Here is a 24877-nt window from a genome sequence, read left to right as displayed (position 1 = left end):
TTTCAGAAATCTCATGCACACAGCTTTTTTTTTTGTCTTGAGTATTTTGTGCAGAACCTTGGGCTTTGCAGACTGGAGCATGTTACTTCTTTTAGAGTTTTTTCAGCGCGTTTCACCCATTGAAAGCAATGAATGGTGCAAAAAGATGCAGAAAAAACGCTGAAATGACGCAGGTATCAGTTTTGCTGCAGTTTTGGTGACAAAACCCGATGGAGCAGAATCAGATTTTTTTTATGCACTAAACTTTATCAGCGTTCACAAGACACAAATGTACTGTGCCAACAACGCAGCACAAATGTAGCAAAAAACGCAACAAAAACTAAAAAAAAAATGCTTTTTTTGCAGCAAGTTTATTACTGACAAGAGAGCAGGTTTTGGCTGTGGAAAAAACGCATAAAAAACACAATGTGTGAACAAAGCCTAACAACATTAAGAGATATCCTATACAGCAGCCAAATGGTGGCAGGTAACAATAACAACCAATGGTAGGCTGGAGATGTAGTGGGCATGCTCTGTGATCTGTGCAGAAGTCACTGTGCAGGGAGGGACAGAGGTGAACTGTGAGCATCACCTAGCATGAATATTGTATTATCTATAGCTATCTATCTATCTATCTATCTATCTATCTATCTATCTATCTATCTATCTATCTATCTATCTATCTATCTATCTATTATCTATCTATTATCCATTTATTATCTATCTATCTATCTATCTATCTATCTATCTACTATTATCTCTCTATTATCTATCTATCTATCTATCTACAGTCATGGCCAAAAGTATTGACACCCCTGCAATTCTGTCAGATAATACTCAGTTTCTTCCTGAAAATTATTGCAAACACAAATTATTTGGTATTATCTTCGTTTAATTTGTCTTAAATGAAAAAACACAAATGAATTGTCCTAAAGCCAAATTGGATATAATTCCACACCAAACATAAAAAAGGGGTGGACAAAAGTATTGGCACTGTTCGAAATATCATGTGATGCTTCTCTAATTAGTGTAATTATCAGCACCTGTAACTTACCTGTGGCACCTAACAGGTGTTGGCAATAACTAAATCACACTTGCAGCCAGTTGACATTAAAGTTGACTCAACCTCTGTGCTGTGTCCTTGTGTGTACCACATTGAGCATGGAGAAAAGAAAGAAGACCAAAGAACTGTCTGAGGACTTGAGAAACCAAATTGTGAGGAAGCATGAGCAATCTCAAGGCTACAAGTCCATCTCCAAAGACCTGAATGTTCCTGTGTCTACCGTGCGCAGTGTCATCAAGAAGTGTAAAGCCCATGGCACTGTGGCTAACCTCCCTAGATGTGGACGGAAAAGAAAAATTGACAAGAGATTTCAACGCAAGATTGTGCGGATGTTGGATAAAGAACCTCGACTAACATCTAAACAAGTTCAAGCTGCCCTGCAGTCCGAGGGTACAACAGTGTCAACCCGTACTATCCATCGGCATCTGAATGAAAAGGGACTGTATGGTAGGAGACCCAGGAAGACCCCACTACTTACCCCGAGACATAAAAAAGCCAGGCTGGAGTTTGCCAAAACTTACCTGAAAAAGCCTAAAACGTTTTGGAAGAATGTTGTGTGGTCAGATGAGACAAAAGTAGAGCTTTTTGGGCAAAGGCATCAACATAGAGTTTACAGGAGAAAAAAAGAGGCATTCAAAGAAAAGAACACAGTCCCTACAGTCAAACATGGCGGAGGCTCCCTGATGTTTTGGGGTTGCTTTGCTGCCTCTGGCACTGGACTGCTTGACCGTGTGCATGGCTTTATGAAGTCTGAAGACTACCAACAAATTTTGCAGCATAATGTAGGGCCCAGTGTGAGAAAGCTGGGTCTCCCTCAGAGGTCATGGGTCTTCCAGCAGGACAATGACCCAAAACACTTCAAAAAGCACTAGAAAATGGTTTGAGAGAAAGCACTGGAGACTTCTAAGGTGGCCAGCAATGAGTCCAGACCTGAATCCCATAGATCACCTGTGGAGAGATCTAAAAATGGCAGTTTGGAGAAGGCGCCCTTCAAATATCAGGGACCTGGAGCAGTTTGCCAAAGAAGAATGGTCTAAAATTCCAGCAGAGCATTGTAAGAAACTCATTGATGGTTACCGGAAGCGGTTGGTCGCAGTTATTTTGGCTAAAGGTTGTGCAACCAAGTATTAGGCTGAGGGTGCCAATACTTTTGTCTGGCCCATTTTTGGAGTTTTGTGTGAAATGATCAATGTTTTGTTTTTTGCTTCATTCTCTTTTGCATTTTTTCATTTAAGACAAATTAAATGAAGATAATAATACCAAAGAATTTGTGTTTGCAATCATTTTCAGGAAGAAACTGAGTATTATCTGACAGAATTGCAGGGGTGTCAATACTTTTGACCATGACTGTATCTATCTATCTATCTATCTATCTATCTATCTATCTATCCTTCTATCAGCCATTTTGGTCATCACACCTCCCCCAAAAATACAATAATGGACCCCAAAATGGTAATAATATAAATAAAACCGCTCAATGAACTAAAAACAAGCCCTCACACAGCTCCATGGATAATCTACTGGCCTTGAAGAATGGTGGTACAAATCACATTTTTTTTTTCAGTACACTGTAAAGTGAATGGTGTCAAGAACTTGCAAATATCCAGCCTCCATATGGATATGTGGAAGGAAAAATAAAAACGTTATGGCTCTTGGTTGAAGAGGAGGAAAAAAACGGAAACATAAAAAAATGAACCATGGTCTCAGCTGTGAGGGGGTTAATTGTCCGGTAATGGAGGAATCGGGAGGATCTGACTTTCGTACAGTCGGCGTTGATCTATACAGTGAGATGACAATACAGCCCTGATCACACCCAGGTTGGCAATTTGCAATTCAGCTTCATTATCATGCAAAGTTGTGGAAAATCTGCAATCCGCTGTGCAAACAGAGACACGGAAAAATCCACTTAGGCGCTCCGTGCTGCTCAACACAAAGGTCCATGGACAATGGATAATAGGAGATGCTGGAAATGGCGCGGTGGGACGTAATGTACAGCTGGCGTCTACCCGCACGGTAGTAACATATTATTAGTGCGCGGAATGACACCATGATATCACATAGGATCCGGGAGGGGGGGTCTATGCTTTTAGCGCTAAATAAAAGGACAATCCTCTCTGAACTAAACTACATTTACCGAACACTCAGGAGTCCGACACTGATGAAGGGCGAAACACATCTGAGTGGCACCAGGTAAAGCATGCCAACAACGACAAAGGTGCACCCATATTATGGTGGGCTCCTCAGAGGACGACTATCAAAAGCACTATACAGAGACCAAGCACGATAATGCCGCCATACAGTGACCGTATAGTGGTAGATACCAGTCCTGCAGAGTATGAGCGCAGTATAGCTATATATACAGACTCTAAGCTGACGTCTTTTCACTTTCCAGGTGACATCTTTTCACTTTTCAGGCAATGCCTTTTCACTTTTCAGGTGACGCCTTTTCACTTTTCAGGCAATGCCTTTTCACTTTTCAGGTGACGCCTTTTCACTTTTCAGGCAATGCCTTTTCACTTTTCAGGTGACGCCTTTTCACTTTTCAGGTGACGCCCTTTAACTTTTCACGTGACATCTTTTCACTTTTCAAGTGACGCCCTTTGCACTTTTCAGGTGACATCCTTTCATTTTTCAGGTGACGCCCTTTCACTTTTCAGGTGACGCCCTTTCACTTTTCAGGTGACGCCCTTTGACTTTTCAAGTGACACCCTTTACCTTTTCAGGTGACATCTTTTCACTTTTCAAGTGACGCCCTTTGCATTTTTCAGGTGACATCCTTTCATTTTTCAGGTGACGACGTCCTCTCCCTTTTCAGGTGACGTATTTTCACTTTTCAGGTGATGTCTTTGCACTTTTCAGGTGATTTTTTTTCACTTTTCAGGTGACACCCTTTACCTTTTCAGGTGACATCTTTTCACTTTTCAAGTGACGCCCTTTGCACTTTTCAGGTGACATCCTTTCATTTTTCAGGTGACGTCCTCTCACTTTTCAGGTGACACCCTTTTACTTTTCAGGTGACATAGTTTCACTTTTCAGGTGACGTCTTTGCACTTTTCAGGTGATGTTTTTTTTCACTTTTCAGGTGACACCCTTTCACTTTTTCTGTATCTTACGTTTGGCCCAGACCATCATGATGACTTCTTCTAGCCATGACTTACAACAAAGACATATTCCAATTCTCTCCTTCCCAGCGCTATAACCTCCTATTTTTCACATGCACAAACTCCCCATCCTGCTGGCACTCCCATTTCTGTGTCTTTTGCTGCTTTGAGTGCCCTCTTACAAAGTAATAATACCCTGAGTGCCCCCTTATAAAGTAATAAATACCCTGAGTGCCTCCTTATAAAGTAATAAATACCCTGAGTGCCTCCTTATAAAGTAATAAATACCCTGAGTGCCTCCTTATAAAGTAATAAATACCCTGAGTGCCTCCTTATAAAGTAATAAATACCCTGAGTGCCTCCTTATAAAGTAATAAATACCTTGAGTGCCTCCTTATAAAGTAATAAATACCCTGAGTGCCTCCTTATAAAGTAATAAATACCCTGAGTGCCTCCTTATAAAGTAATAATACCCTGAGTGCCTCCTTATAAAGTAATAAATACCCTGAGTGCCTCCTTATAAAGTAATAAATACCCTGAGTGCCTCCTTATAAAGTAATAATACCCTGAGTGCCTCCTTATAAAGTAATAAATACCCTGAGTGCCTCCTTATAAAGTAATAATATCCTGAATTCCCCCTTATAAAGTAATAATATCCTGAATTCCCCCTTATAAAGTAATAATATCCTGAATTCCCCCTTATAAAATAATAATATCCTCAGTGCCTCCTTATAAAGTAATAATACTAGGGATGGGGCTGGGATTAGAGTTATGGATAGATTAGAAATAGGGCTAGAGTAATAACATTGTTTCATCTTAAGAAGATGAGATGAAAAGATAAAAAAACAATCAAACAATATATCAAAGTATAACTTTTCATTTTTACAATTTTCTGTTTGATTTAAGAAAATTGTCAAACCCTCTAAATTCTAAGAAATACAATGCACATGGGGGATAAAGGATCCAATACTGGACTGATAAAAGGGGGGTCCTTAATTTAGGTGGTACAAGGTACTTGTCTTGCCCAAAGTGCTGGAAGCGCAGCTACCTGGAAGGTATAAGGCTGTGTGCACACGTTGCGGATTTTGCTGCGGATCCACAGCGGATTGGACGTTGCGGATTCGCAGCAGTTTTCCCTGAGTTTACAGTACCATGTAAACCTATGGAAAACAAAATCTGCGGTGCACATGCTGCGGAAAAAAACGGCGCGGAAACGCTGCGTTGTATTTTCCGCAGCATGTCAGTTCTTTGTGCAGATTCTGCAGCGTTTTACACCTGCTCCATAATAGGAATTCGCAGGTGGAATCTGCACAAAAAACGCTGGAAATCCGCAGTAAATCCGTGGGTAATCAGCAGGTAAAACGCAGTGCGTTTTACATGCGGATTTTTCAAAAACTGAGCGGAAAAATCCGCACAGAAATCCGCGATGTGGGCACATACCCTAAAGGAGATTTTACACCATCTGTTTAATGCTTGAGTGAATGTAAAATGTATTTTTAGGCCGCAGCTATTTACTGCGTGCGCCGTCTGGGGGATTTCTTCACTGGACACAATAGAAATAATTCCTATAATCTGCAGCTGATCACAGACATTTCTCACCTTTGAGGCGGTAATTACATGTTTACCAGGTATCTCTGCTGTCTGTCTATATATACTCCTATCTTCCATTCATCTGAAGCAGAAGGAAAATGTGACGCTTCTCGCTGCAGGTCACAGCTTTGGGATTGTCTCCCCTTGATTCAACAGAGACAAAAAAAAACAGAATACAATTGTAAGAAAAAAAGAGCAAATGTGCAACTTTTTTGGTCGTGCCGATAGAAGCATCGTAAGAAAAGCCGAAAGTGTTATCAAAGCTGAATGTTAGGAGGCTGCGGCCTGAGAAGAGACAAAATAAAGGAAAGAAATGGAAATTTAGTGAATCTAAAATAGAGTGAAAAAAATGTACAACTATCTGAAGAATTACCTCTTATGAACAGCAGGGGGCAGTGTTGAACCTATAGATTTTGCATATCAGCAACGGGAGTAGAAGGTCTGTCTGTCGCTAGATATTATAGGTATTGTCTATGTAGGTATATATTTATTTTACTTATTTATATAGCACCATTAATTCCACAGCACTTTACAGACATCATCACTGTCCCCGATGGGTCTCACAATCTAGATTACCTATCAGTGTGTCTTTGGAATGTGGGAGGAAACCGGAGTGCCCAGAAGAAACCCACGAAAACACGGGGAGAACATACAAACTCCTTGCAGATGTTGTCCAGCGCTGACCACTGCGCCAATATCCATTTACTATCTGTTATCTATCTAGATTTATTCTATATTTATCTGTCTCATATCTATCAGCATTCTCTATGTAGGAATCCAGCTAATATCTCTGTATTCATTTACTATTATATGTGTCCACCCACAGTCTCCCGCGCTCTCACTTGCTCTTGAGCAGAAATGTTGACACCTCTTCACATAAGTCAATCAATACATCTGTTTATTGGGATGGAACTTTCTTTCTTTTCACTCCTTTCTCTTAATTCTCTCTCCTCTTTCTTCTTTCTCTCTCCCTCCATTTTTCTCTCTTACTTTTCTTTCTCTACTCTCTCCCCTTCCTATATCTTTCCCTCTCACTTGTCGCTTTCATCTCTCCTCTCTTTTTTCCCTCACTCCTCTGTTTCTCTTCTTTCACTTCTCTCTTCCTTTATTCCCTCTCACTGGTCGCTCTCTTCTCTGTTATCTCTGCTCTCTCCCACTTTTATCTCCCTTTCTTCTCTTTCTCTCTCCCGCTCTCTCACTTCTCTTCTCTGTCTTTTCCTCTCACGTGTCGATCTCTACTCTGTTATCTCACTTTTCTTACTTCCCCTTATTTTATCATCTTCCCTTTATTTTCTTTGAGGGAGGCTCGTGGATTACAGGAGGAGCTGAGGGAGGCTCACAGATTACAGGAGGAGCTGAGGGAGGCTCACAGATTACAGGAGGATCTGAGGGAGGCTCACAGATTACAGGAGGAGCTGAGGGAGGCTCACGGATTACAGGAGGAGCTGAGGGAGGCTCACAGATTACAGGAGGAGCTGAGGGAGGCTCACAGATTACAGGAGGAGCTGAGGGAGGCTCAGATTACAGGAGGAGCTGAGGGAGGCTCACAGATTACAGGGGGAGCTGAGGGAGGCTCACAGATTACAGGAGGAGCTGAGGGAGGCTCGCGGATTACAGGAGGAGCTGAGGGAGGCTCACAGATTACAGGAGGAGCTGAGGGAGGCTCACGGATGACAGGAGGAGCTGAGGGAGGCTCACGGATTACAGGGGGAGCTGAGGGAGGCTCACAGATTACAGGAGGAGCTGAGGGAGGCTCACGGATTACAGGAGGAGCTGAGGGAGGCTCACGGATTACAGGAGGAGCTGAGGGAGGCTCACAGATTACCGGGGGAGCTGTGGGAGGCTCACAGATTACAGGAGGAACTGAGGGAGGCTCACGGATTACAGGAGGAGCTGAGGGAGGCTCACGGATTACAGGGGGAGCTGAGGGAGGCTCACGGATTACAGGGGGAGTGAGGGAGGCTCACGGATTACAGAGGGAGTGAGGGAGGCTCACGGATTACAGGGGGAACTGAGGGAGGCTCACGGCTTACAGGAGGAGCTGAGGGAGGCTCACGGATTACAGGAGGAGCTGAGGGTGGCTCACGGATTACAGGGGGAGCTGAGGGAGGCTCACAGATTACAGGAGGAGCTGAGGGAGGCTCACGGATTACAGGAGGAGCTGAGGGAGGCTCACGGATTACAGGAGGAGCTGAGGGAGGCTCACAGATTACCGGGGGAGCTGTGGGAGGCTCACAGATTACAGGAGGAACTGAGGGAGGCTCACGGATTACAGGAGGAGCTGAGGGAGGCTCACGGATTACAGGGGGAGCTGAGGGAGGCTCACGGATTACAGGGGGAGTGAGGGAGGCTCACGGATTACAGAGGGAGTGAGGGAGGCTCACAGATTACAGGGGGAACTGAGGGAGGCTCACGGCTTACAGGAGGAGCTGAGGGAGGCTCACGGATTACAGGAGGAGCTGAGGGAGGCTCACGGATTACAGGGGGAACTGAGGGAGGCTCACGGATTACAGGAGGAGCTGAGGGAGGCTCACAGATTACAGGGGGAGATGAGGGAGGCTCACAGATTACAGGAGGATCTGAGGGAGGCTCACAGATTACAGGAGGAGCTGAGGGAGGCTCACAGATTACAGGAGGAGCTGAGGGAGGCTCACAGATTACAGGAGGAGCTGAGGGAGGCTCACAGATTACAGGAGGAGCTGAGGGAGGCTCACAGATTACAGGAGGAGCTGAGGGAGGCTCACGGATTACAGGAGGAGCTGAGGGTGGCTCACGGATTACAGGGGGAGCTGAGGGAGGCTCACAGATTACAGGAGGAGCTGAGGGAGGCTCACGGATTACAGGAGGAGCTGAGGGAGGCTCACGGATTACGGGAGGAGCTGAGGGCGGCTCACAGATTACCGGGGGAGCTGTGGGAGGCTCACAGATTACAGGAGGAACTGAGGGAGGCTCACGGATTACAGGAGGAGCTGAGGGAGGCTCACGGATTACAGGGGGAGATGAGGGAGGCTCACAGGTTACAGGAGGAACTGAAGGAGGCTCACGGATTACAGGAGGAGCTGAGGGAGGCTCATGGATTACAGGGGGAGATGTGGGAGGCTCACGGATTACAGGGGGAGCTGAGGGAGGCTAACGGATTGCAGGAGGAGCTGAGGGAGGCTCACGGATTACAGGGGGAGCTGAGGGAGGCTCACAGGTTACAGGAGGAACTGAAGGAGGCTCACGGATTACAGGGGGAGCTGAGGGAGGCTCACGGATTACAGGAGGAGCTGAGGGAGGCTCACGGATTACAGGAGGAGCTGAGGGAGGCTCACAGATTACAGGAGGAGCTGAGGGAGGCTCACAAGTTACAGGAGGAACTGAAGGAGGCTCACGGATTACAGGAGGAGCTGAGGGAGGCTCACGGATTACAGGGGGAGCTGAGGGAGGCTCACTGATTACAGGGGGAGCTGAGGGAGGCTCACGGATTACAGGAGGAGCTGAGGGAGGCTCACGGATTACAGGAGGAGCTGAGGGAGGCTCACAGATTACCGGGGGAGCTGTGGGAGGCTCACAGATTACAGGAGGAACTGAGGGAGGCTCACGGATTACAGGAGGAGCTGAGGGAGGCTCACGGATTACAGGGGGAGCTGAGGGAGGCTCACGGATTACAGGGGAGTGAGGGAGGCTCACAGATTACAGGAGGAACTGAGGGAGGCTCACGGATTACAGGGGGAGCTGAGGGAGGCTCACGGATTACGGGAGGAGCTGAGGGCGGCTCACAGATTACCGGGGGAGCTGTGGGAGGCTCACAGATTACAGGAGGAACTGAGGGAGGCTCACGGATTACAGGAGGAGCTGAGGGAGGCTCACAGATTACCGGGGGAGCTGTGGGAGGCTCACAGATTACAGGAGGAACTGAGGGAGGCTCACGGATTACAGGAGGAGCTGAGGGAGGCTCACGGATTACAGGGGGAGCTGAGGGAGGCTCACGGATTACAGGGGAGTGAGGGAGGCTCACAGATTACAGGAGGAACTGAGGGAGGCTCACGGATTACAGGGGGAGCTGAGGGAGGCTCACGGATTACAGGAGGAGCTGAGGGAGGCTCACGGATTACAGGGGGAGCTGAGGGAGGCTCAAGGGTTACAGGAGGAACTGAGGGAGGCTCACGGATTACAGGAGGAACTGAAGGAGGCTCACGGATTACAGGGGGAGCTGAGGGAGGCTCACGGATTACAGGAGGAGCTGAGGGAGGCTCACGGATTACAGGAGGAGCTGAGGGAGGCTCACAGATTACAGGAGGAACTGAAGGAGGCTCAGAGGTTACAGGAGGAACTGAAGGAGGCTCACGGATTACAGGGGGAGCTGAGGGAGGCTCACGGATTACAGGAGGAGCTGAGGGAGGCTCACGGATTACAGGAGGAGCTGAGGGAGGCTCACAGATTACAGGGGGAGCTGAGGGAGGCTCACAGGTTACAGGAGGAACTGAAGGAGGCTCACGGATTACAGGAGGAGCTGAGGGAGGCTCACGGATTACAGGGGGAGCTGAGGGAGGCTCACGGATTACAGGAGGAGCTGAGGGAGGCTCACGGATTACAGGGGGAGCTGAGGGAGGCTCACGGATTACAGGAGGAGCTGAGGGAGGCTCACGGATTACAGGAGGAGCTGAGGGAGGCTCACAGATTACAGGGGGAGATGAGGGAGGCTCACAGATTACAGGAGGAGCTGAGGGAGGCTCACAGATTACAGGAGGAGCTGAGGGAGGCTCAGATTACAGGAGGAGCTGAGGGAGGCTCACAGATTACAGGGGGAGATGAGGGAGGCTCGCAGATTACAGGAGGATCTGAGGGAGGTTCACAGATTACAGGAGGAGCTGAGGGAGGCTCACAGATTACAGGAGGAGCTGAGGGAGGCTCACAGATTACAGGAGGAGCTGAGGGAGGCTCACAGATTACAGGGGAGCTGAGGGAGGCTCACAGATTACGGGAGGAGCTGAGGGAGGCTCGCGGATTACAGGAGGAGCTGAGGGAGGCTCACAGATTACAGGAGGAGCTGAGGGAGGCTCACGGATTACAGGAGGAGCTGAGGGAGGCTCACGGATTACAGGGGAAGCTGAGGGAGGCTCACAGATTACAGGAGGAGCTGAGGGAAGCTCACAGATTACAGGAGGAGCTGAGGGAGGCTCACGGATTACAGGAGGAGCTGAGGGTGGCTCACGGATTACAGGGGGAGCTGAGGGAGGCTCACAGATTACAGGAGGAGCTGAGGGAGGCTCACGGATTACGGGAGGAGCTGAGGGAGGCTCACGGATTACGGGAGGAGCTGAGGGAGGCTCACAGATTACCGGGGGAGCTGTGGGAGGCTCACAGATTACAGGAGGAACTGAGGGAGGCTCACGGTTTACAGGAGGAGCTGAGGGAGGCTCACGGATTACAGGGGGAGCTGAGGGAGGCTCACGGATTACAGGGGGAGTGAGGGAGGCTCACGGATTACAGAGGGAGTGAGGGAGGCTCACGGATTACAGGGGGAACTGAGGGAGGCTCACGGCTTACAGGAGGAGCTGAGGGAGGCTCACGGATTACAGGAGGAGTTGAGGGAGGCTCACGGATTACAGGGGGAACTGAGGGAGGCTCACGGATTACAGGAGGAGCTGAGGGAGGCTCACGGATTACAGGGGGAGCTGAGGGAGGCTCACGGATTACAGGGGGAGTGAGGGAGGCTCACGGATTACAGGGGGAACTGAGGGAGGCTCACGGATTACAGGAGGAGCTGAGGGAGGCTCACGGATTACAGGGGGAACTGAGGGAGGCTCACGGATTACAGGAGGAGCTGAGGGAGGCTCACGGATTACAGGGGGAGCTGAGGGAGGCTCACGGATTACAGGGGGAGTGAGGGAGGCTCACAGATTACAGGAGGAACTGAGGGAGGCTCACGGATTACAGGGGGAGCTGAGGGAGGCTCACGGATTACAGGAGGAGCTGAGGGAGGCTCACGGATTACAGGGGGAGCTGAGGGAGGCTCAATGGTTACAGGAGGAACTGAGGGAGGCTCACGGATTACAGGGGGAGATGAGGGAGGCTCACGGATTACAGGGGGAGCTGAGGGAGGCTCACGGATTGCAGGAGGAGCTGAGGGAGGCTCACGGATTACAGGGGGAGCTGAGGGAGGCTCACAGGTTACAGGAGGAACTGAAGGAGGCTCACGGATTACAGGGGGAGCTGAGGGAGGCTCACGGATTACAGGAGGAGCTGAGGGAGGCTCACGGATTACAGGAGGAGCTGAGGGAGGCTCACAGATTACAGGAGGAACTGAAGGAGGCTCACAGGTTACAGGATGAACTGAAGGAGGCTCACGGATTACAGGGGGAGCTGAGGGAGGCTCACGGGTTACAGGAGGAACTGAAGGAGGCTCACAGGTTACAGGAGGAACTGAAGGAGGCTCACGGATTACAGGAGGAGCTGAGGGAGGCTCACAGGTTACAGGAGGAACTGAAGGAGGCTCACAGGTTACAGGAGGAACTGAAGGAGGCTCACGGATTACAGGAGGAGCTGAGGGAGGCTCACGGATTACAGGGGGAGCTGAGGGAGGCTCACAGGTTACAGGAGGAACTGAAAGAGGCTCACAGGTTACAGGAGGAACTGAAGGAGGCTCACGGATTACAGGGGGAGCTGAGGGAGGCTCACGGATTACAGGGGGAGTGAGGGAGGCTCACAGATTACAGGAGGAACTGAGGGAGGCTCACGGATTACAGGGGGAGCTGAGGGAGGCTCACGGATTACAGGAGGAGCTGAGGGAGGCTCACGGATTACAGGGGGAGCTGAGGGAGGCTCAATGGTTACAGGAGGAACTGAGGGAGGCTCACGGATTACAGGGGGAGATGAGGGAGGCTCACGGATTACAGGGGGAGCTGAGGGAGGCTCACGGATTGCAGGAGGAGCTGAGGGAGGCTCACGGATTACAGGGGGAGCTGAGGGAGGCTCACAGGTTACAGGAGGAACTGAAGGAGGCTCACGGATTACAGGGGGAGCTGAGGGAGGCTCACGGATTACAGGAGGAGCTGAGGGAGGCTCACGGATTACAGGAGGAGCTGAGGGAGGCTCACAGATTACAGGAGGAACTGAAGGAGGCTCACAGGTTACAGGATGAACTGAAGGAGGCTCACGGATTACAGGGGGAGCTGAGGGAGGCTCACGGATTACAGGAGGAGCTGAAGGAGGCTCACAGGTTACAGGAGGAACTGAAGGAGGCTCACAGGTTACAGGAGGAACTGAAGGAGGCTCACGGATTACAGGAGGAGCTGAGGGAGGCTCACAGGTTACAGGAGGAACTGAAGGAGGCTCACAGGTTACAGGAGGAACTGAAGGAGGCTCACGGATTACAGGAGGAGCTGAGGGAGGCTCACGGATTACAGGGGGAGCTGAGGGAGGCTCACGGATTACAGGAGGAGCTGAGGGAGGCTCATGGATTACAGGGGGAGCTGAGGGAGGCTCACAGGTTACAGGAGGAACTGAAGGAGGCTCACGGATTACAGGGGGAGCTGAGGGAGGCTCACAGGTTACAGGAGGAACTGAAGGAGGCTCACAGGTTACAGGAGGAACTGAAGGAGGCTCACGGATTACAGGGGGAGCTGAGGGAGGCTCACGGATTACAGGGGGAGCTGAGGGAGGCTCACGGATTACAGGAGGAGCTGAGGGAGGCTCATGGATTACAGGGGGAGCTGAGGGAGGCTCACAGGTTACAGGAGGAACTGAAGGAGGCTCACGGATTACAGGAGGAGCTGAGGGAGGCTCACGGATTACAGGAGGAGCTGAGGGAGGCTCACGGATTACAGGGGGAGCTGAGGGAGGCTCACGGATTACAGGAGGAGCTGAGGGAGGCTCACGGATTACAGGAGGAGCTGAGGGAGGCTCATGGATTACAGGGGGAGCTGAGGGAGGCTCACAGGTTACAGGAGGAACTGAAGGAGGCTCACGGATTACAGGAGGAGCTGAGGGAGGCTCACGGATTACAGGGGGAGCTGAGGGAGGCTCACGGATTACAGGGGGAGCTGAGGGAGGCTCACGGATTACAGGAGGAGCTGAGGGAGGCTCACGGATTACAGGAGGAGCTGAGGGAGGCTCACAGATTACAGGGTGAGCTGGAAAAGGTAGCGAAAACATCTGTCCGGGGTCATTTACATAATCCCGCCTTTGCAGTATTTTCATAGGTTGATATGTTCTTTCCAATAGTGTAGTTAGTGCTGATTGGTTATCGCAGTTGTCAGTCAGTTCTGCGCCACGCCCTCTTTGTAAAGCTGGTACCGGCGCCTCAGAGAGGTGAGAGGAAGCGGCGGCGGCGGCGGAACATCCCGGGAGCAGCGGCGGCACCGAGGACACCGGGGTTATACGTCAGTGCTGGGGGTGGCAGGACACGGCGTGAGGTCAGTGTGGACCTGGGGAGGAGGTAACGCAGGGGGTCTCAGTGCCGGGGCTCAGGGTAGCCTATAGAAGTGTGCACACAGCCCTACAGTGACGTTGAGGGGGTACCGAGCAGGTTGGGTGCACGCCCTATTATATTAGGGTGCCTTTATACTAAATGGAAGGTGCATGTTGCATTACAATTAGGGCGCCCGTTATATTGCACCGAGAATATTCACCTTTTATAAATGTAGGGAGAAATCCCCATTAGACTCTGCAGTGGGCGCAGCTGCTGTAGAACCCATTGCTTGAAAGTGCGCCCTGCATTACACTTTAGGGTGACACCACAAGGTTAGGGTGCAGGCTTTGTACACCTGTTGCACTGGGTGCTCGCAATATTACATTTTGGGTGCAAACCGTAACATTATTAGATTAAGGAGCTGATACATTAGGGTGCTCTCTGTATTACAGGGTGCGACCCCTATTAGATTAGGGTGCAACCCCTTGTATTGGGGCATATACCTTATTAGAGGGTGAGTCTATATATACCTGTTGCATTAGAGTGCCCCCTATAGCGTGCCACCCTATTGGACTATTATATTGGGGTGCCCCCAATATCGTGCTATCCTGTTAGGGAGCCCCATAGTGTGCCACCCAATAAGACTATTATATTAGGACACCCCCGATAGCGTGCCATCCTGTAGGACTATTATATTAGGGTGCCCCCAATAGCGTGCCATCCTGTTGGATTGTTATAATAGGACACCCCCGATAGCGTGCCATCCTATTGGCCTATTATATTAGGGTGCCCCCAATAGCGTGCCATCCTGTCAGACTATTCTATTAGGACACCCCCGATAGCGTGCCATCCTGTTGGACTATTATATTAGGACACCCCCGATAGCGTGCCATCCTGTCAGACTATTATATTAGGACACCCCCGATAGCGTGCCATCCTGTCAGACTATTATATTAGGACACCCCCGATAGCGTGCCATCCTGTCAGACTATTATATTAGGACACCCCCGATAGCGTGCCATCCTATTGGACTATTATATTAGGGTGCCCCCAATAGCGTGTCATCCTGTTGGATTATTATATTAGGACACCCCCGATAGCGTGCCATCCTGTCAGACTATTATATTAGGACACCCCCGATAGCGTGCCATCCTATTGGACTATTATATTAGGGTGCCCCCAATAGCGTGCCATCCTGTCAGACTATTATATTAGGACACCCCCGATAGCGTGCCATCCTGTTGGACTATTATAATAGGGTGGGTGATCGCTTCATTTAGCTGCTGTGCAGTATTAGATTAGGGGGCATCCTGTGTTTTGCAGGGGATCATGTAACTTCGGGGAGAGTTTCCCAGATACGGAGAGCGCAGCATTGAGAGACAAGGTGAAAAGAGACATCCAGGGAGTGCTGAATAAGGGAGAAAGGAGAGAGCGGAGGAGCAGGCGACAGATTACTAATATCAAAGAGACATCAGCTGTCAGCGCAGAGAGCGCGGTGAGTGACAGGAGACGAGGGAGGGGGGCAGCAGGGACCGCTGAGGTTAGACAGCAGTGTACACCGGAGCCGGTGAGGAGAGGAACTGGAAAATCAAGCAGTCGAGCCCTGGAGGGTGAATTTTTGGCTGAGTCTTGACCGCTGTGACTAGTGAGTGTCATACAATCTCTTACAATTGTGGACATCCGCAGAGACTGCAACTTGGATGTTAGGGGTTGTAGTCTGGTAATCCTCAACATCCCCCAAGACACTAAACGAAGCGCAGTGTGAAAACCCGCCACCTTCTGGGCGACTCTGGCTGTGAGTGACCCCTAAGACAGTGACTCCGACCGGCCGCATCATGTCCAGGAAGAAGAGTCAGAAGAGTAAAGGGAGCAGCTCTCCGGCCACTTGTAGCGTCCCACCTACCAAGGAGAACGGCAAGGCGGCCGCCGAGACCCAAAGCAATGGCATGGCCATGTCTGGGCGCCCGTCCCTCAGCAACAGCGGAGAGTTCTATGACATCGCCTTTAAGGTGAGACCCTTCTATAGGTTCCCTGGGTTGTATCGGTGGAGGTCTCCCACGTGGAGGAGGCAGAGACGGATCCCAGAAATGTAGGATAGTCTGGGAAATATTTACCTAGAAATGCAGAACAGTATGATCCATCCATCATAAAGGAGCTTCCGTCATCTCCACATATTCATCGTCCTTCATCCTTGTGGTTCCCATTATCTATCACCTACCTGGTATATATGAGATCTCTGCCTATTATAGGGCTGTCAGGTCCAGTGTAATGCCGGCCGCCGGGAGTGTCACCAGTGATCAGATACATGTCACTCATGGCATCAGGGTCTGCTGGGGGGTGACGGCGTCCGACGGTCACACTGGGTGCTGTGAGGGCCATGTAGTGTCAGTGATTGTTCCATGACCGTATGACACCAGAATAAGGACGGATCCGCGAGCTCCATGTCCTGTAATAATATCTATAAATGTTTCCAAGGGTCTGAAGACATAGACGGATATTACAGAAATATCCCAAATATCGGTCCAGGGACTAAAATCATCAGGATCATAATCACTGCAAAACATTCCAGAGTATATTATATATAATTATTAATCTACAGGTAGAATTTATTATCTTTCTTTCTTTCTTTCTCTCTTTCTCTCTTTCTCTCTTTCTCTCTTTCTCTCTCTCTTTCTTTCTCTCTTTCTTTCCCTGTCCTTCATATTCCTTTCCTTTTTTCTTTATCTATCTATCTATCTATCTATCTATCTATCCATCCATCCATCGTATTTTGGTGGATGGTTCTGGTAGACCAGGGGTGTCAAACTGCATTCCTCGAGGGCTGCAAACAGGTCATGTTTTCAGGATTTCCTTGTACTGCACAGGTGCTAATTTAATCACCTATACAAATAATGAGTTGGTGATTAAATTATCACCTGTGCAGTACAAGGAAATCCTGAAAACATGACCTGTTTGCAGCCCTCGAGGAATGCAGTTTGACAACCCTGTGGTAGAGTATCTATATCCTTTAGACTTGCATGTTTGTAATCGAGTGTCGTTAAACCCCCAATGTCCTATTTGCCTTCTATAGCCTTTTCTGTTGCGCTGCCTATACCTGTTACTGACTGTGTAATGAGCTAACTGAGAATCTATCATTGCGCTCACCCTGAAGATCCGGCAGTGAGTTTGGTTCTCTATTATCTGTCTTTTTTTGAGCTCTTCCCAAGCTGGCAGCCTGTATTGGAGGCTTTATTGGTTGTCACCCACCTTTCCGAGCCCTGTGTGGCTAGACGAGCTTTATCCCCTGGGATAGAAGAATGTTTCTACAATGGATGTTGCAGTAAATGTATTTGAAAGAAAAAAAACATTACTTGTTGGTCCTCATTCACACAATATGGATTTCAGGGTGTGTTCTGTACCAAATTCACAGACATTTCTGACGTGAAATGAGCATTGTACTAATTTGGTCGTTTTCCACATATCATACTTATATTTTCTGCAGCTGTAATTTTTCAATAATTTCCTGCTCTGCAAATCTGCCATTTCTACACCCAATTCGCATTGGGCTTTGCCATAACAATCTGATAGACGGGGTCCTCTGTTTACCCTGCTCTGTCTTGTAACGCCGGTCCGGAGAAGCTGCTGCACATGCGAAACACTTACTAAGTCTGTCTTAATCCATTTTTGACAGGACATGCCATAAAAATCATAAAGAAGTGGGTCCAACCCCTAAGACCCCTATTTCCTTGAGATTGGGGCTCTGTCTTGTGACTCAGGGCATGGAGAAGTGGCCGTGGTGTATGTGCGACACTTTCTATTCACCTCTATGGGATTGATGAAAATTAACAAGCAATTGTGCTCAAGTCTGCTAAACCCATTTCAGATAAGACATGCTATAGAAATCCTAAAGAAGTGGGTCCAACCTCTGGGACCTCCATGCTCCTTGAGAATGGGGCTCCGTGAGAAGTGGCTGCGCATGCGCGATACTATTCACTTCTTTGGTATGTATGAAAATTAACAAGCAATTGTGCTCGAGTCTGTCTAAATCCTTTTCGGACAGGACATGCCATAAGTATCCTAAAGAAGTGGGTCCAACCTTGTGGCTCATCTCGAGGCACGGGAATGGAAAAGTGGCTGCGCATGCGTGATGCTTTCTATTCACGTCTATGGGATTGCCAAGCAACTGTGCTCACTTATCGAATAGAGAGTGCCAACTCTGCACCGCAGATCCGGAGTGTCTAAAACCCAATTTCGAACAGGACATGCAATAAAAAACCGTAAAGAAGTGGGTCAACCTTCTGGTACCCCCGTCTTACTTGAGACGGGGGCTCTGTCTTGTGACGCCGGGAGCAGAGAACGTCCCACTTGCTATTCACTTCTATGGGGTTTCTGAAAATTGCCAAGCAATGGTGCTGAATTAGTGACTAGAGATGGGCGCGTGCAAAGCCATTTCGACATTCTTAGGAGCTCCGAGACAGTGATATGGGTTCCCCCAATACTCCTTTAAGGGTCTCGAACATTTTGCAGAAGAAAAGCAGCATTTTTTTTATTGCGTCAGGTGCAATCGGTGGGATCGTCTGCATCGATGAATTACGCCTTGACGCCGCCTGTACGGGTCTGGCACGGCCGGCACTTACCGACCTCATGGCGCAGAATCAGCCGTGAAGCTTTCGGAGCTGAAGTGGGGTCCGCAGGTTCTGTTTCTATCCCGTGGAGGGAGTTTACGTCATATACATTTGTCAGAGATGGAGAGAATTATCGCGCCATCACGAAAAGCTTTTCTGGAACATTAAACGCTGTTGGGATTCAAGAATAAGAGAGACAGACGCTTCCCCTGAATACAAAATACATTTCCTTCCCAAAAAAAATACATGATGTCAGACGCAATTTTTTTTTTTTTTCTTTAGAAAAATCTCATTATTTTATTTTCAGGCTGGAAGCATTTGCAGCCCCTGGAGGGGAAGTGGGAACAGCCGTCTGTAAAATATGTTACTGGTCCCAGTGGCGAGGAAGACCGGGAGAGGAAAAAAAAAGAAAAGTTGTGTTGTATTTTTAATGGAAATTCTTACAAAGTTTTGCGCTGAAATTGGATAGATGAGTTACAGAGCGGTTAATATTTTATCATAAGGATAATTTGGAGTCACAGGAGAGAAATGAAAGAATCCCCTTCCTTTTTTTAAAAACTGAGATAAAGCGGGGCGACATCTAGCACGGCTCCCATAGAGGTTGTCTCCTAACTTTTTCCTGTGCACCCCGTAAGGCTACTTTCACACTGGTGTTTTTTTTAATACGTCGCAATGCGTCGTTTAGGGGAAAAAAACGCATCCTGCAAAGTTGTTTGCAGGATGCGTTTTTGCCCCATAGAGTAACATTACCGACGCATTGCGACGTATTGACACACGTCGCAACCATCGTGCGACGGTTGCGCCGTGTTGTGGCGGACCGCCGGGAGCAAAAAACGTTAAATGTAACGTTTTTTGCTGCCGACGGACCGCTTTTTCTGACCGTGTATGCGCAGCCGGAACTCCGCCTCCCACCTCCCCCGCACCTCACAATGGGGCAGCGGATGCGCCGGAGAAATGCATCCGCTGCACCCGTTGTGTGGCGCATCAAACGCTAGCATCGGAATATTGGCCCGACGCAATGCGACGGGCTGAATCCGACGCTAGTGTGAAAGTAGCCTAACTTGAAGTCCTTGCTGCGCGGCTCCCATCGGACTTATGACCTGCAGCAAACGGCGACCTGAACCGTAGCCTCTCTCCTAGGCAAGGAGTGGAGCACTTACAAGCTCAGTATAGAAGAGCAGCCAATCCGGCCAACTTCAGAGCAGCACTTACAAGTTCTTTAAAGAAGAACTTGTAAGCGCTACACTCCTTTCCTAGGAGAGAGGCCACTGTTACAGTGGCTGATTACTGCTTATTGCTTGGGATATTGGCCACCTTTACACTAGCCTCTCTACTAGGCAAGAGCGCAACTTCGTGTTGCTCTGAAGTTGACCGGATTGGTTTCTGTTCTATACTGAGTATGTAATCACTTTGCTAGGAGAGAGGCTACTGTTGAGATGGCCGACTGCCTAAGCAACAAGCAGTAATCGGCCAACTTAGTGTTAGTGTCTCTCCTAGGCAAGGGGCACAGCGCTTACAAATTCTTCTTTAAAGAACTTGTAAGTGCTGCTCTGAAGTTGGCCGGATTGGTTGCTCTTTTATACAGAGCTTGTGAGCGCTCCACCCCTTGCCTAGAAGAGAGACTACTGCTGAGGTGGCCAATAGCTTAATCAACAAACAGTAATCTGCCACCTTAGTGGCAGCCTCTCTCCAAGGCAAGGAGCGCAGCGCTTGCAAGCTCTTTTTTAAATAACTTATAAGTGCTGCTCTGAAGTTAGCCAGATTAGGAGGACGGGTTTAGTGCTCGTGTGGTCCTCCGATGCTGTAGGAATGGACAAGCACGACTATGACCCTGGTCCCATGCCCGGATTAGGGGGGGGCCCGGGCCCTGGGCCACCCACCACGCGGGGGCCTCCCACCAATATAGGGATAAATCTCTCAAAATATGTAAAATACATGTCTCTTTGCCGTGAACCGTTTCTAATGATAATAATCATTTAACAAAAGAGAAACTATTGAATGTGTAGGGACCTGGCTACAATCCCACATCTCAGTGGCTGGCGCAGAGCGGCAGAGTCATGGCACCTGACCTGCGTCAGCATCCACTGACCTGGCTAGCCTAGCCAGACTTCCTTATACCCTCCCTGTACCTAATGCTTAGCTTATGGCATGCGGCAGCCTTCTCCGATCCCAACAGAAGCTTCTAGGTGCTACCTATTCAGCTATATGATCGCTCCCTTGGATTAGATCAGATGAGAGTTTGTTCAGCGACCTGCGAGGAAGGAGATGGAGCCACGATGTCGGTGCAAGAAGAGGATTCTCCACCGCGGAGCGCGGCAGGACTGAAGAGCCAGAGGTGAAGTGGTTCAGTCTCCAGTGTCGTGGTGGGTGAGTATGATCTCTGATCTCTGTCCGTGTGTGTGTGTCTGTGTATCTTTCTTGCAGCTCCTGTCCTACACAGTACCATACCGTATATACAAGTCCACACTATATCCTGCATTACGGTGTGTCTGTGTATACTGTATGTATAGTGCCTTGCGAAAGTATTCGGCCCCCTGGAACTTTTCAACCTTTTCCCACATATCATGCTTCACACATAAAGATACCAAGTGTAAATTTTTGGTGAAGAATCAACAAGTGGAACACAATTGTGAAGTTGAACGAAATTTATTGGTTATTTTAAATTTTTGTGGAAATTCAAAAACTGAAAAGTGGGGCGTGCAATATTATTCGGCTCCTTTACTTTCAGTCCAGAAGTTCATTGTGGATCTCTGAATGATCCAATGTTGTCCTAAATGCCTAGTGATGATAAATATAATCCACCTGTGTGTGATCAAGTCTCCGTATAAATGCACATGCTCTGTGATAGTCTCAGGGTTCTGTGTGAAGCACAGAGAGCATCATGAAGACCAAGGAACACAACAGGCAGGTCCGTGATACTGTTGTGGAGAAGTTTAAAGCTGGATTTGGATACAAAATGATTTCCAAAACTTTAAACATCCCAAGGAGCACTGTGCAAGCGATCATATTGAAATGGAATGAGTATCATACCACTGCAAATCTACCAAGACCCGGCCGTCCCTCTAAACTTTCATCTCAAACAAGGAGAAAACTGATCAGAGATGCAGCCAAGAGGCCCATGATCACTCTGGATGAACTGCAGAGATCTACAGCTGAGGTGGGACAGTCTGTCCATAGGACAACAATCAGTCGTACACTGCACAAATCTGGCCTTTATGGAAGAGTGGCAAGAAGAAAGACATTTCTCACAGATATCCATTAAAAGTGTCGTTTAAAGTTTGCAAGAAGCCACCTGGGAGACACCAAACATGTGGAAGAAGGTGCTCTGGTCAGATGACACCAATATAGAACTTTTTGGCAACAATGCCAAATGTTATGTTTGGTGTAAAGGCAACACAGCTCATCACCCTGAACACACCACCCCCACTGTCAAACATGGTGGTGGCAGCATCATGGTTTGGGCCTGCTTTTCTTCAGCAGGGACAGGGAAGATGGTTAAAATTGATGGGAAGATGGATGGAGCCAAATACAGGACCATTCTTGAAGAAAACCTGTTGGAGTCTGCATAAGACCTGAGCCTGGGACGGAGAATTACCGTATATACTCAAGTATAAGCTGATCCGAATATAAGCCGACCTTCCCCCCCCCCCCCCCCCCAATTTTGCCACAAAAAACTGGGAAAACTTAATGACTCAAGTATAAGCCTAGGGTGGGAAATGCAACAGCTACCGGTAAATGTCAAAAGTAAAAATAGATTATTATTATTTATTGATATAGCGCCATTTATTCCATGGCACTTTACATGTGAGGAGGGGTATACATAATAAAACAAGTACAATAATCTTGAACAATACAGGTCACAACTGGTACAGGAGGAGTGAGGACCCTGCCCGCGAGGGCTCACAATCTACAAGGGATGGGTGAGGATACAGTAGGTAGGGTAGAGGATAGGATAGATACCAATAAAAGTAAAATTAATTGAGACATCAGTAGGTTCAGTGTTTTTGAATATCCATATTGAATCAGGAGCCCCATATAATGCTCCATAAAGTTCATTATGGCCCCATAAGATGCTCCATATTAAAATTTGCCCCATATAATCCTGCATAAAGGTTAATAATGGCCCCATAAGATGCTCCATAGACATATTTGCCTTATATAATGCTGCGCAAATGCTGATTATGGCCCCATAAGATGCTCCATAAAGATATTTGCCCCATATAGTGCTGCACAAACATTGATTATGGCCCCATACAGACACTTGCCCCATATAGTGCTGCACAAACGTTATGGCCCCATATAGTGCTGCACAAATGTTATGGCCCCATATAGTGCTGCACAAATGTTATGGCCCCATATAGTGCTGCACAAACGTTATGGCCCCATATAGTGCTGCACAAATGTTATGGCCCCATATAGTGCTGCACAAATGTTATGGCCCCATATAGTGCTGCACAAATGTTATGGCCCCTTATAGTGCTGCACAAACGTTATGGCCCCATATAGTGCTGCACAAACGTTATGGTCCCATATAGTGCTGCACAAACGTTATGGCCCCATATAGTGCTGCACAAACGTTATGGCCCCATATAGTGCTGCACAAACGTTATGGCCCCATATAGTGCTGCACAAACGTTATGGCCCCATATAGTGCTGCACAAACGTTATGGCCCCATATAGTGCTGCACAAACGTTATGGCCCCATATAGTGCTGCACAAACGTTATGGCCCCATATAGTGCTGCACAAACGTTATGGCCCCATATAGTGCTGCACAAACGTTATGGCCCCATATAGTGCTGCACAAACGTTATGGCCCCATATAGTGCTGCACAAACGTTATGGCCCCATATAGTGCTGCACAAACGTTATGGCCCCATATAGTGCTGCACAAACGTTATGGCCCCATATAGTGCTGCACAAACGTTATGGCCCCATATAGTGCTGCACAAACGTTATGGCCCCATATAGTGCTGCACAAACGTTATGGCCCCATATAGTGCTGCACAAACGTTATGGCCCCTTATAGTGCTGCACAAACGTTATGGCCCCATAGATGCTCCATACAGACACTTGCCCCATTTGCTGTGATAAAAAAAAAATTGCATACTCACCTCTCCGTTGCTCAGGTCCCCAGCACTTTCAATACTCACCTGCTCCTCATTCAGGCGCCGCTCCATCTACAGCACTGGCGTTCAGGCTGAGGGCGCGCACTAACTACGTCACCGCGCCCTCTGACCTGAGCGCCACTGCTGAAGATGGAGAGGCGCTGAAACGAGGAGCAGGTGGGTATCGCGCAGCGCTCCCCTCCCGGTTATACTTACCTGCTCCTGGCGCTGTGCAGTCCCTGCTTCCCCGGCGCTGCAGCTTCTTTCTGTACTGAGCGGTCACCGTTACCGCTCATTACAGTAATGAATATGCGGCTCCACCTCTATGGGAGGTGGATCCGCATATTCATTATTGTAATGAGCGGTACCATGTGACCGCTCAGTACAGGAGGAAGCTGCCGGCGCTGGGAAGCCAGTGACCTGCAGGGACCGCGCCAGGAGCAGGTAAGTATAATTAGACAGTAAGTTAATGGACCCAAATAATAATTTGATGGTAAACTGCAGTGGTGAGCGTTCCTTCTCAAAACTCAAATTGGTTGAAAACCGATTAAGGACGTCCATGAAGCAGGAACGACTTGTAAATTTGGCAATCATGAGCATCGAGTCAGATCTACTGCGCGAATTGGACATTAGTGACATCATTAGTGATTTTGCAGCATGAAAATCAAGGAAAGTGCCTGGATTGTAAAAAATGAATGATTTTACCTGAATTACTCTGTGTAAATGTTTTTTTGTAAATTATCTTGTGTTTGTTTCATTTTGTGCTTTTGCGTTACATATTGCAACACCTTGAAAAATGGGCCCCGGGCCTCCCACCTCTTGGTCCAAACAGTGAATCGAGGAGGAGTGTGCTCCGCTCCCACGAACACAGGAAGCCAAGAAGCCGGGAACTGAAGATAGAAGATGAGACAACCCCTTTTTAATTTTTCTCCTGCTGGTGGTTTCTACTCATTCTCTCTGGACTGACTTGCTGCGAAGCATGCGCTCATACAGCGGCACAGCCGCCCCAAACTATCAGATGTGCTGTAAAATAAAATA

The 24877-nt window shown here is 48.5% G+C and overlaps 2 protein-coding genes across 7 annotated transcripts in view; both read left to right on the top strand.

Annotated features, from left to right (window-relative positions):
• Positions 1–8732: 8732 nt before the first annotated feature.
• Positions 8733–15761, top strand: LOC138646180 (ribosome-binding protein 1-like). Its single transcript, XM_069735644.1, has 6 exons — positions 8733–9161; positions 9833–10267; positions 11686–12390; positions 12495–13447; positions 14007–14132; positions 15452–15761. Exons 1-6 carry the CDS (start codon positions 8733–8735, stop codon positions 15759–15761), a joined length of 2958 nt encoding a protein of 985 aa, XP_069591745.1.
• Positions 14004–24877, top strand: part of RAB26 (RAB26, member RAS oncogene family) — a 200279-nt gene continuing 189405 nt past the window's right edge. For 2 of the 6 annotated variants that reach the window (XM_069734587.1, XM_069734583.1), the window contains exon 1: positions 14023–16137. In XM_069734587.1, the coding sequence (XP_069590688.1) occupies positions 15964–16137 (174 nt within the window). In that variant the 5' untranslated portion in view covers positions 14023–15963. Of the gene's footprint in view, positions 16138–24877 lie in introns of all 6 variants that reach the window. The other 4 variants (XM_069734586.1, XM_069734585.1, XM_069734584.1 and 1 more) reach the window with 4 other exon arrangements.

Source organism: Ranitomeya imitator, chromosome 7 (genome assembly GCF_032444005.1).
Source record: "Ranitomeya imitator isolate aRanImi1 chromosome 7, aRanImi1.pri, whole genome shotgun sequence".
Taxonomy (NCBI): domain Eukaryota; kingdom Metazoa; phylum Chordata; class Amphibia; order Anura; family Dendrobatidae; genus Ranitomeya; species Ranitomeya imitator.
This window is presented reverse-complemented; position numbering and strand designations above follow the sequence as displayed.

Coding starts and splice junctions, on each gene's coding strand:
- LOC138646180 (XM_069735644.1), top strand. CDS start 8,733: ATGAGGGAGGCTCACAGGTTACAGGAGGAACTGAAGGAGGCTCACGGA. Junction 12,391..12,494: donor TACAGGGGGAGCTGAGGGAG/GCTCACGGATTA, acceptor CACGGATTACAG/GAGGAGCTGAGGGAGGCTCA. Junction 14,133..15,451: donor GTGGCAGGACACGGCGTGAG/GTCAGTGTGGAC, acceptor TGTGTTTTGCAG/GGGATCATGTAACTTCGGGG.